General features: G+C 34.1%; 1 protein-coding gene across 5 annotated transcripts in view; it reads right to left on the bottom strand.

Moving 5' to 3' along the window:
- Positions 1 to 772: 772 nt before the first annotated feature.
- The window catches only part of LOC121409277 (galactosylceramide sulfotransferase-like), a 35,200-nt gene continuing 23,358 nt past the window's right edge, over positions 773 to 12,614 (bottom strand). For all 5 annotated transcript variants that reach the window (XM_041601173.1, XM_041601171.1, XM_041601175.1 and 2 more), the window contains one exon: positions 773 to 3,465. In XM_041601173.1, coding sequence (XP_041457107.1) covers positions 2,373 to 3,465 — 1,093 coding nt within the window. In that variant the 3' untranslated portion in view covers positions 773 to 2,372. The remainder of the gene's footprint in view (positions 3,466 to 12,614) is intronic.

Here is a 12,614-nt window from a genome sequence, read left to right as displayed (position 1 = left end):
GAGGTTGTTTTGGTCTCGTTTTAGCGCAATATCACGTCATACATTTTGACATATTTGCCCTCTTTCTAAGCAAATTAAGACACTAATACTGTCATGAAGCATATCGATGTTTTCGCTAATATATTCTCTTTCATGTAGAATGTTGACATTTTGTATTAATTGCTGTTATTTATAAAACAGTTCAGGATTCTTGAAAAATACTCTGTTTTAAATTATAATTTGCATAATTTATGTAAATTAGGTAATAATAAACAAGGATATCCCAATTATTTTATGACAATTTTCTTCCCTGTCTTACCCTAAGTCTTTATTTCCAATTTTAGGGCAGTTCTGGTGAAATATATATTCTGAATTACTTGTTTATACTATATCGACCTAATATGCAAATTTATGCAAATTACTTGCTTATTTGCATAGATACAGCGTGTCTCTTTGGATGAATCTTTTTCTTTTGACTCAAGGAACATTTGTGCCAAGTGGGACATTTGTACTAAAAAATGCAGCGTTCAACCTCTTAACAAGTGTACTCTTAAAGCCGCTCGTAAGAACAGCTTTATGAATTCCCTTTGGCCTCTGTCATACAAGAAAAATGAGGCAGGGTATATTGCATGGTCTTAGTTCACAACATAATTGGGAGTGTGCAAAGAAAACTTACAATGACTTAACTTTCTTACATTTTATTAAATTTTGATTAAATTTGCAGTGCTCTGTTTTTCTGTTTTGGCCATTTTACCTCAATGTATTGAAACATTGCATCTGGGTGAAAGAATAGTACGTGTATATACGACGATAGTCGTTTATAGCTATGTCACCCTCAGGATATTCCTTCATAAGATGACAGGCTAATTTGAACACTTAGTATCAGTGCATATAATAATCATGATAATAATACAAATTAAGGTTGTATATACATAGAAATACTGCAATATTGTATACATACTATTACCAACTGTTTGACATTCCAAAAAATGCATTAATTCTGGTATATCAGTCATTAAATTCATGCGAATGCAGCACCACTCAAAATACAATATACTATGCATAATACAGTATTATATATTCGCCGAGAAAATAAAATATTGCACCATTACTCATTAGAAAATCATAGTTCTCCGTTAGAAAACTTAGATGTTTGCTTTGAAATAGAAGAGCTCTGTTGTAAAATTTGAATGAGACCAACAAGAGGCAAAATCCGCTAAAACTTTGAATTCTCACACTAAATTCATGGCAATGAGGGCAGTTTCACCCCTCAACCGACTCCAGACCGATCAAAGCTAGACAAACCATCGGTCGGTTTGGAGTCGGTTTCATATAGTGTGACTAGCATAATGTATCTAAAAAACAATACAAACTTGCAAAACAACGTTCAAAATAAATACAGGCCTACAATTTGAGGCAAAGACGCAATATATACACGCAAATGGAAAATGGATATCGGCCTGAACCTGCTAAGATGTACACATAATACTGAACATTAAAAAACAAATTAGCAGCATACGATACGTTAAGGAACCCTGTACTTCGAACGCATCTTGAGCCCTACTGAATTACAATACCACAAAATCATGAGAAATTATACTTCATAATTATGTTTTTTATTCATACATTATCTCCTTGTTGCAAAGTAATGTGCAACGATTGCGATCTTATTGAAAATCAGTAGTAATTATTCTGTGTTTTTTTTACATGCATGGAACAGACATTCGGAATCATTGAAATATTATAAGAAGTCATAACTTTGTATGTTTCATCAATTTTTTAGAATCTTATTTAGAATCTTTATTATCACTTTTCCATCAAATCATAATTCCTAGAGAACCGGTTCAAAATGGCCCTTCGAGCTCAGCCAATGTCATAACTCCTGTCGAATCAATTGTCACGATTGCTCAAACTCTTTGATTTTCGTGTATCAAGTAAGCTTCAACACTTTTAGGACTTCAGACATTGGCGGCACTCGTTTACCCTTTCTAGAGGTTTTAAAAAGTGAAATGCATTTTGGACCATCTGAGCTTGTTATTTCACCAAAATGTTTGCCAAGTAGATACCATTTCATTTATTCACTTTAAACATGACTGTAAATAATATTTCCAGAAAATGAAGATCGCAGTAAACACGTATGAAGTTATTCAGATGTATTGTATTTCAGTAGGAATCAAATTTCATTTAAAAATAGCGAATCCTTTAACTTTTGCATAATAAAATAACTGTATTTGTTCGAAAACTTTCAAAGCCCTCAAAAGCACATTGATAACATCGTAACTTGTTTAACAAGTCATATAACTGTTAAAAAAAACATGTGGAAGAGAAAACAAGTGATATTTCAGATTTGTCCTCTAACTACCATCTAGCATCGCCCATGGTACAACAAGCAGCTAAACAGGAAAGATTGAATTGTAAACATCACGGAGATATGTAAACGAGAATTTTGATGACAATTGACCATTTTCCCTCATCCGATCTTGTATAAGGGTTGTATAATCTACATCTCCGCGAAGAATATCTTTACACCTCGTGCTTGCATTTGATTTCAAATGGTAAACTATTTCTCGGCTCATATCCTGCGTTGCACTTAAATCAATGCATTCATTCTCCAGTTCTTTCTGCTTTCTTAGGAATGTAGCGAGGTCTTTGTCAAATTCGGGTCCGTATTCCTTGACCCTTTTCCAGAATGTTTGGTTGAAATGATCATAGAGTTTGGCATCGGCGCAATTCCAGTTTCGGATCTTTGCGCGTAGTTCAGGTGTTATTGAGTAACGAAGTGACTTACTCCGGACTCCGTTAGACATGTACAACATGTCATCGAAGTCCCAGCAAAGCAACTTCTTGAGAAGGACTATTGATTCAGGGAAATACTCTGTCAACATGACTAAGTCAAGTTCTTTCTCAAGAGTTTGTATTTTATAATCCACGATGTATTCGTCATCGTGGTCTTTATGGTCAAGACCCAGATCAAAAAGTTGCTGATTTTTCATAGACTGCCAATAGTAATCAAAAGTTCTCATGTTAAGGTATGTTTCGGGATTTTTCATGAATTCTTCAATTGGATTATCATACCTTGACAAACCAAGCTTTTCAGCTACATGGAAGTAGCCAAAGGCCGATTCGAACTGTGCCGTTGGTTCTCGAAGAATTGTTAAGTATTTGGCATGGTGGACCACGGCTTCCATTTCTGGTCTATTATACCTGGCGTGGTTCGTCAGCATGTCGAACCCCCCGTCATCATTTGAGCAACTGTTCTTGGTCGATGATTCAAAGTCGGCGACAAGGGATCGGTGAAATAGTACATTCTGTGCGATAATGTGACCTGCTGGACGAACTGCAAAAGATAGATTGTGGCGGTAGCCATAGCGTTCAAGAATGGATGCCGTGGTACTGCTAGCAGTCTTGTGGGTTTTTATAAATACTATCCGGTGTTGAGGGCAGCACCCTGCAGTACAGTTGTTGTGAAGTGTAGGTTGGACTTCCCTGTGAAGAACGAAAAATATTAAAGTTTCATGAACAATTGTATAACCAGCTTTCACAAGATCAAACATTATTGGGAAAAATTAAAAGAAACAGCGCAAATGCACTGAAAATTTTAAGATACAATAATTAAAAAAAATGGACAACTCTGGTAATATGACGAAATCCTGGAATAAGAATGGCGAATGTAGCTGCATTGTTTAATTCATGTTTTGATACTCTAGGCCAAGATCTAATAATTCCCATCTCAATATAATTGAATTGCAAGTATTTCAAAAAACAGTAGCCTACATAACTACAATTCAGATCGACCAATGATTGTACAAAATAGTACTATATTCAAGTCGAGCCTCATTAAACCTAAAGCTGCAAAAATATAAACCGACCCATTTCTACAATTTCGAAGACATTTGAGAAGGCTGTATACAACTATGGACATACTCTGACAGAGATAAGTACAACCAACATTTCGTTTTAGCGAACGTCAATTTCGGTTCAACTCTGACACACTTTCAACTCTGATCACGGTCAACGGTCTGGTCACTGGTACCATATTTCGAGACATGAAGAAGATCATTTTTTAAACCATAAAATCAGCAATGCCACCCCAATGAGTATTGCAGAGTATTCCAGAGTATTGCATCAACAACATCCTACTGGAGGTTGTCAATGAGACAAAGTATCTTGGTGTCATGATAAACAGTCGCTTAACCTGGGATAGTCATGTTTCCTACATTATATCACGAGCAAACCGGCTTCTTGGCCTTCTTTCTAATGTTTCATCTGGCCTTTCCCCTCGTGCCACATTCTGCCTGTACAAATCCATCATTCTACCTATAATTGAGTATGGATTGCCTGTTTGGACCCCTTACACGCAAAAATCAATCGATAAAATTGAATCCATACAACGCAGAGCTACACGGATTGTCCTGAAACAAAGACGGAGAGAAATGTCATACATCGATAGGTTGCAACAGTTGCGCTGGTCATCATTGCAGTCTCGAAGGAAGTTCATATTGATATCATTTATAATGAAGTGCCTTTTTCAGAACATATCATGTGATAGTGTAAACAGCCTCATAGTTGTAAACCCACGATACACCTCTGATCTGAAGTTTAAACATTATGTTTGCTCGGACTGAGAGACTTCGATCTTTTGCCGTAAACTCATTCCCAAGATTGTGGGAAACTCTTCCTAGAGATCTACGTAATGACGCTTTATTGATTCGATTCAGCACTTGGTGCTTACACTTGAAGTCCTTTATATGTACATGATTTAAATTAATGAATACATTCACATTGTGACTCTATCTATTCCTCAAAGAGTTGCTGATAAAAATTACATTTCTGCTATTAATTCTATCAATACCGGTAATAACATTGATTAAAATTCTGATTGTGAACAGTTGGTGATAATTTTAATAAACAAACAAAGGGCAATAATAATTGTGTTACATGTATAAATTATAATACCCATGGTGATACACTATGAATATTACTAATACCAATACTACTATTACTACCCCTACTACTACTACTACTACTACTATACTACTACTACTACTACACTACTACTAACATAACTACTACTACTACTATTACCACCACTATTAACAATCACAACAATACTAATAAACAACAAAGGATATCCCTAAGGTGCAATATTTCATATAAATTTTGATTATGTCAAAATACAACTGTATAAACTTCTCACTTTATATTTTGAGCATATCTTCATTCCGTTTACATAAAACTGTTTCTCACTCTATCACAGCAATTGATGTACATGTAATCCTGGAAGCATTATAAAAACAAGGCCGTTAAACAATGATTATGTTATGTTTATGTTTTTGAATTAGTGATTATATGCAATGATTTAATAATTTTTCATAATTTTTCTCCATTCGTTTATACACTTACATCATGACCATTACCAAATGTATGTATTTTACTCTGATATACATGTATGTATATATATGTATTATTTCAATCAATATCAGGTGCGTCTGGTCAGGTATGGGGAGGAAGGTCTGCGGACCATAGTTATTAAGTTAACTTTTTCCATACCCTGGCAGCTTGACCAGACGCACCTGATACAACGTAATTTTGTCTTGAATTTTATGACTCTATTGCATTTTGTATTCACTTGTTTGTAATATTTTATTTGATTCTGTATGCCGAATAAAATAATAATAATAATAATAACAATGCCACAAGGGTCAATAATGGGACCATTGATGTTTTGTGTCTATATAAAGAATTATCGTTCTAATTTTCCAATTTATTCTCAACCAAAAAAAAAATTGTTATATGCATTATGCATGAAAGGATTAGAAAGTTCGTGGATTCAATCTCATAAAATGATTTATCCAGTATAGGGAAATGCTTGAATAAAATGTTTCATCTTAAAATATCATTGACCTAGGCCTGTAGTCTAAACTCAGATTTAAATTAAAACCTGTTTGAAAGTTGTGGTTTTACTATGGAGAACCAGTTGGAGCACAAATCCCTAACAGTAAACATCAAATTTATTAACTAATTTGACACTCAAATTGTCTGTGATAGATAAAATGTACTTTGAAGTATTTTCTTCATTATGAAAGCAACAAGAAACAAAATAGTAAGCATAAGAGATATACAATATAAGCATTTTTTCAAAAAAAAATGTCTGGCTCCCACAATTTTAGCAGAGTTGGACCGTGGTCTAAATCAAATCAGAATACGGGCCTTAGTGTTGTGTTAAGCGCTATATTAATGTTGCATATTATCATTATTGTTATTATTGTTGTTTTTGTGGCCGTTCTTCTTCTTCTAGTTGTTTATATTCTTGCATTAGCACAGATTGATGTTGTAGCATGTTCAATTAATATATTTTCTTCTCTCAATCTGTATATAGTATTTACAAACAATATAGGTTCTTAACAATCCATTACTTATTTAGAAAATGTGGAACAGATATTAAATTGAAAACCAAGGCTATTTTACAATTAACCACCAAATAAAAAGTGTAATTAAAAAAAATGTGGATGTATGCAAGGTTTAAAAGGTGTGTTCAAACTAGTCAGTTTCTATTGTAAAACGAAATATAATTGTTAACGTAAACAAAAAAAAATTACCACTTTTAATCACATGTCATTTTATTTTGTTGCTTGTAATTTGCCCTTGTTTGATACATTTTTGTTGCAGTATTTTCTTCTTATTGATATACATGCGATGCGTATTATGGCTCAAGTCAATAGTATTTTAACCATTTAAAAATTTTAGTGTACTAATTTAATCGGCCCTTTAAGATCTAAATATTCAGTGTTACTGATCTGGAAGGCAGCTCTTTCATTAAAAAACACTTAATCCACTTCTGAAAGCAACATTTTCTTGTCATCTTTCCCAATCTCTCTTTCTCATTCTCTGCAATCTTCTCTATGAGACGGAAATATTCAACTTGGTAACTGAAAATGGTCTTATACATCTATCCATATCTTTCTATATACCATATCAGTATCGTACGCAGGATAATTTTTAAGGGGGGGGGTTCAAGGTGAATGAAATGTTGACAACCAAAACAGGGTCTTCACCACCATTTTTAGGTCGTTTCCTACCAAAAAAAATTGACGTGGAAAAAAAAGAAAAAAAAGGTCTTCACCACAAATTTTACTTCGTTTCGAACCTAAAAAAAAAAGGGTCTTCAAATTTTTTTTGGTGGGGGTTGAATTTGAGGGGGGTTTCCGGTATCAGAAAATTTAAGGGGGCGGTTGAACCCCTGTAACCGCACCCTTCGTACGCTACTGTACCATATACCCTTTATTTATCATTCTATTTTTTCCCAAAGTTAATTAGATTTCTGTATCTGAAAGAGGAGCGTAAACTAAATTACATCTGAAGGAGCATTATACAGCAGGCAGCGGCTTTAACAGTACTTAAGAAAGCTGCATTAATAATTAATGTGAAAACTACATGTACCTCTCAAGCCTATGTGAGGGGTGGAATAGAGTTCAATTTGATTCACTTCATAATGAGAAAATTAAAGGGAGTTGTCTGTCCGATATTCTGAAACGAGGAAATGGACAAAGAAGAAAGTAATTGTGTTGCAATTCCATGCAGAGAACATAAAACGACCTCCTCAGTTTCCCGCCCTTCCAACTCACTGTGTAGCAGATCCAGTACTTTCGAAAAAGAGGAGCTGTACTTGGTCACGCGTGTGACCAAAATTATGAGAAATATTGACTTTAATTTGTTATAAACTCTCAAAAGTTTATAGATGTAGCAATTCGAGGTTTATATGACAGTAACATGTTTGGTCAACTATATCATTTGGAAATATTTCTTTGCGACAACAACATGCATGTTCAAGGTCGGAGGTTAAAAGAAGTGGGTCACGTGTGTGACTTCAAAGTGTCAAACACGTGACTCACTTCTTTTGACCACCTCTAGAAGATGATTCATTTAATGCAATGTTCCAAATTCTAAAATTTACAATAAGATTTTCTGGAAAAAATGGACAATAAACTTGTCGAGAAAATCTTATTATCATGAACTTAGACAAAAGGAAGAATGAAAACTTTCCTAACTTCATATAAAATTAATTGTAAAAACGAGAAAAAAAATCAAACATCAATAATGATTAGTTTGTTTAAGGGGGGGGGGGGGGGACTGCGATTTCGGTTGTATAGAAAAGCCATATATGTATTATACTATTTTCAATTAATTTGAATGTTCTAAGGTATTAATGCTGTTATGATTTTTAGGTTGGTTTTTAATCTGATATTTCAAGAGGCCCTATTACTATTATCTTGTTACAAAATATCCATGCATCATGAAAAGAGATTCTTGACTACCATGATGATGACTATAATTATCCCGGATGATTTATACGTTTAGGAGGAATGCTTGTTTCCTCCATATGTATGAATACAACGTCAGATGAAGGAAAGGGTTTTGTCCTTTACAGGCATGATAATAGTCATTACATGTACATTTATAATCACCTCCTTAAATCCAATAAAATACTATGAGTCAACATTCATAAACACAATAGATCCATGATAAACTCAAGACATTATGTAGTGCGTGTGATTGTCTTCAATACCATGAATACAAGCATGTATACTCTTAAGTACGTCGTTCAGATCATCGAATAATTTCTTCGTCTCTCTCTCTGAGTCAACATTCTGAAACTTCAAATATGTATCAGCAGTCCATTCAAACTATATATCAACAATCATATGATCCATGCAAACCACATAATATTCAACTGAAATTCCAAGACCGTGAGAGAGCAGACGAAGGTCTAAGATTTGGAAATTGTATCTGGAGTTTCACTTTCTTTGATTTTTTTGTTCTGAATAATTTGAGCAAATATAAAAAGTAAGTTGGAAGTTATGTCTCTGTGTTATAGGCGATGCTATATACTTCTTGTAATGAAGGCAGATTTAAATCTCTTGTGAATGCGATTCAACCGTACTTCATTCGTGAATTTTTTTTCAGCTATTTTTTGTTTATCCTCTCGTCTTCTTTTTCCCTGAATATTATAAAAACTTGCAAGTGGGAAAAAAATGTTTGCAGAGACCAAAATAATGACTATCTTGTACAGGACCCTGGGAACGATTTTTGAGTGTGGCTGCTGATGCAAATTTAAAAAGAAGAAAATAAGGTTATCACTATAAATTGAACGTCAAATTGGTACCGAGACATTTTACACTCTAAAAACAAATCAGTAAAAAATGACTAGTTTATATAGGGTCAGCTGGGTGCAACTGTTATTCTAAACGGGGAGCTCTCAAGGTATTCAAAGACAATATCCGCCAGATACATTGAGGATACGAATAAAATTCATATTAACACTTTTAAAGATTTTTTTTTGCTGAAAATGCCAAGAGTCGTTTTATGAAGAAGATGACAATGAAGTTGACAATGATGATAGGTATTTTTTATCTATTTTTTTACATTTTGATAGATAATTGCACGATTTTAGCTGAGTGATCAAAATTTTGACAAAAGGTGTGTCAGTCATGCACGATGGAAAAATAGGCTAAAGGAACACTGTAAAAAATATTGGATATTTTTTTTCACCGCCTCGATTATTGTGTCCAACCAATTTGGGGCAGTATTTTACACAATGCGGGAATTAAGCATAATGCCCATTCATGTTTAAAAATAAGCAGCAATTACTTAAGAATGGTTGGACTCATAATTAGCCTCTTGGGGCCTTTTACTCAATTCCTTTTAAAGTGTATGTGCCCTCTTATTTTCGATCTACCCAATACCCAGGTTTTCAAATAAGAAAAACAAACTTTCTATTACAGTCCTATCACACATTACTCTTAAAGGGAATGTTCACCCTGACAAAAAGTTCATTGTAAAATAAGCAGAAAAGCAATACAAAATATTGCTGAAGGTTTGAGAAAAATTCATCAAATAATTAAAAAGTTATAAGAATTTCAATTATTTGATTTGTGACGTCATATGCGAGCAGCATTCATACATAGCGAATGGTAAAAAATCAAAGAAATATCATTTTCTAAGAAAATTGAAAATGGTTTTCACTGTAGCTTTTGTATATCAATAGACAAATCATTTCACACCCGATCATGAATAGAAAACAAAATTAAGTCATCAGGAACTATACAAAATTTGAAATTCATGCATTTTATATTACATAACACATAGGGCAGCTGCTCGTTCATGACGTCACATATCCAAATTTTTGAACTGTAATAACTTTCTTATATACTTTTTAACGGATTTTCCTCAAATCTTCACCAATATTTTTTACTATTTTTTCTGCTATTTTACAACAAAGTTTTCTTCAGGGTGAAATTCCCCTTTAAGTGTACAATAATGGAATGACTTTGTCCCCTTGAAGAGGCTGATCAGGATGTAGATTAATTGGCTATCTACTGCATGGAGTGAACTCGTTCTTGTTTCGGGGGGGGGGGGGGGGGTTACTAAAAGCATGCATGTATTAGTGGTATGTTTCATGGCGATGCAATTAACACATGGGATTACGATTCATTTTCTCGTACATCAGGGGAAGGGAAGAACTTATTAAGCTTGCGGTGCGACTACAACACTTCATAATAATAAATATGGGTGAAAACCAAACTCTAATATGGCATGCCACGTTATGCGTACACGTTTCTCGACCAATTATGATTGAATTATTCAAGTTTCAAAACTCAAATTAGTCCCGGAAATTAGTATCCTTATCAAAGCTACGTAATGTATATTATGATAAAATTTCTCAAAATGTATATCAGGGGCCCGTTGCAGAAAGAGTTGCAATCAATTGTAACTCTAGAAATCATGATCAACTTGATTTTCAACCAATCAACAGCGCGCATTTGGAACTTGCGATTGATTTTTTGACTTGCGTTTAAACGCAACTCTTTCTGTAACGGGCCCCAGATTAAAGAATATAAAAATCTATTTTTATCCCAGAGGCATCAGTTGATTCAGTAAAAATAAACATAAATATGAAAAAATGCGACTGTTTCTTAATTATTCGCAACGTGATTAACGCGTTAAATATACAGGCTAGAGAGTTAGTATACCAGAATAACCATTTACCCAATATTACAAATGTCCCAATAAAGGAAAGAACAACTGTTTCATACACCAATAGCGCGATGGGAAAACAATGGCTAAATCTAAAAAAAATCGTATTCTTTCTTGACCTGTAGCTTATGTAAACATGAATTGGGGCGATTGGCATAGAGAAACATTAGAATTGTAAAGCGAGATGGAATTTCTTTGTTGCTTGACAGTCAAATAATATGCAGAGATTGAAGAGTGGTCGTAACAAACTTAATAAGGATGGTGCCAAGTGGTATAGAGCACCCGCCTCATGAACGGGAGGTCGTGGGTTCGATCCCAGGTTGAGTCATACCAAAGACTTTAAAAAGGACTTTCTGTTTTCCTGTCAGGTGCTCGATGTATGAGAATGGAGAAGGATAATAATAACATGTTATGTAGGGTCCGCTGGAAGATCAGCTTATAGCTGAAAGTGGCTAGTTGGCTACCCTGGGTAAATAAGAGTTACTATTATTAGAGTTATTATTTTATCATCATATCGACCACTTCATAAATTATATTCGAGAACCAGTAATACATGGAGGTTTCTTTTACTTTTCTGATGCATTTGAAACCACAGGAGCATCCACTTACCCAATGAAGATTAGTCTTTGTATATCGGGTCATTTTGTACTAAACGTGAAGTCTACATGATTCTACAAACAGCGATCAATTATTAACATACATGTAAATATTAATTGGGAGTATTTGATACAACAATGAGCTCATATAGATATCGCTTCCGTCGACTATTTTTAGCATTGGTCTCTGAACTCACAGAAAACATTATAATTGCTTGTATATATAGGCACGCATGTGAATCTTACAGTAGACATGGTAGAACTGCAGCTAGGTATTCATAAACCGTTGGATATGTTTTTGCATTAAATTCCCTACCCTAAAAAGGTCACCCGAAGTTTTACCAAACATTGAGACCGTAATAAATTGTTTTGAATACCCAGAAAGATTTGGAATGTTATTTAGCCCCCCCCCCACCCAAAAAAAAGAAAAGAAAGAAAGGAGCATTCCATCCACTTCAAAAAATTGAAATTTGAGGTGTAATCCTGATATTTATAAATGTGGTTATCGTTCGATATTTTTCTTCGATATTTCAAGCCGTTTTGAACCCATATAATAGTACAGCAAGTATAGCAACTGTACAATGCTATGTCGTTAGTGTGTTTGCCTTGTATTATTCTATCATGTCTATCGTTGAGTTTGCTATAAAAGCTTTACTCGGATCTGTTTTAATAGGTTAATATTGTAAATTTACCTTGATTATGACTTTATGATTTAATTATATTTGAAAAAGGTCACCCGAATTCCATTTTTTTTTGCTCTTAGAGATACAGGCGATATATAAGGCAGAAAGATGAACCCGGAATCATTATTACGGCATGGACTCTCAATCACATTTCAAACGTAATGAAAGTACTTTAAGCAGAAATGGTTTCTGAAACCGCCCCCCCCCCTAGAATACCATTAACGATCAAAAGAAGGAAGCAATGTATAAACTAATAATAATTTTATTTCCAAGTAAAATTCTAATTCTACTCAGTATGTTCATACACTAAAAAGCAACAGCA

Source organism: Lytechinus variegatus, chromosome 2 (assembly GCF_018143015.1).
Source record: "Lytechinus variegatus isolate NC3 chromosome 2, Lvar_3.0, whole genome shotgun sequence".
Lineage (NCBI taxonomy): Eukaryota > Metazoa > Echinodermata > Echinoidea > Temnopleuroida > Toxopneustidae > Lytechinus > Lytechinus variegatus.
The sequence above is the reverse complement of the archived record's forward strand: the minus strand, read 5'-3'. Positions and strand labels throughout refer to the sequence as shown.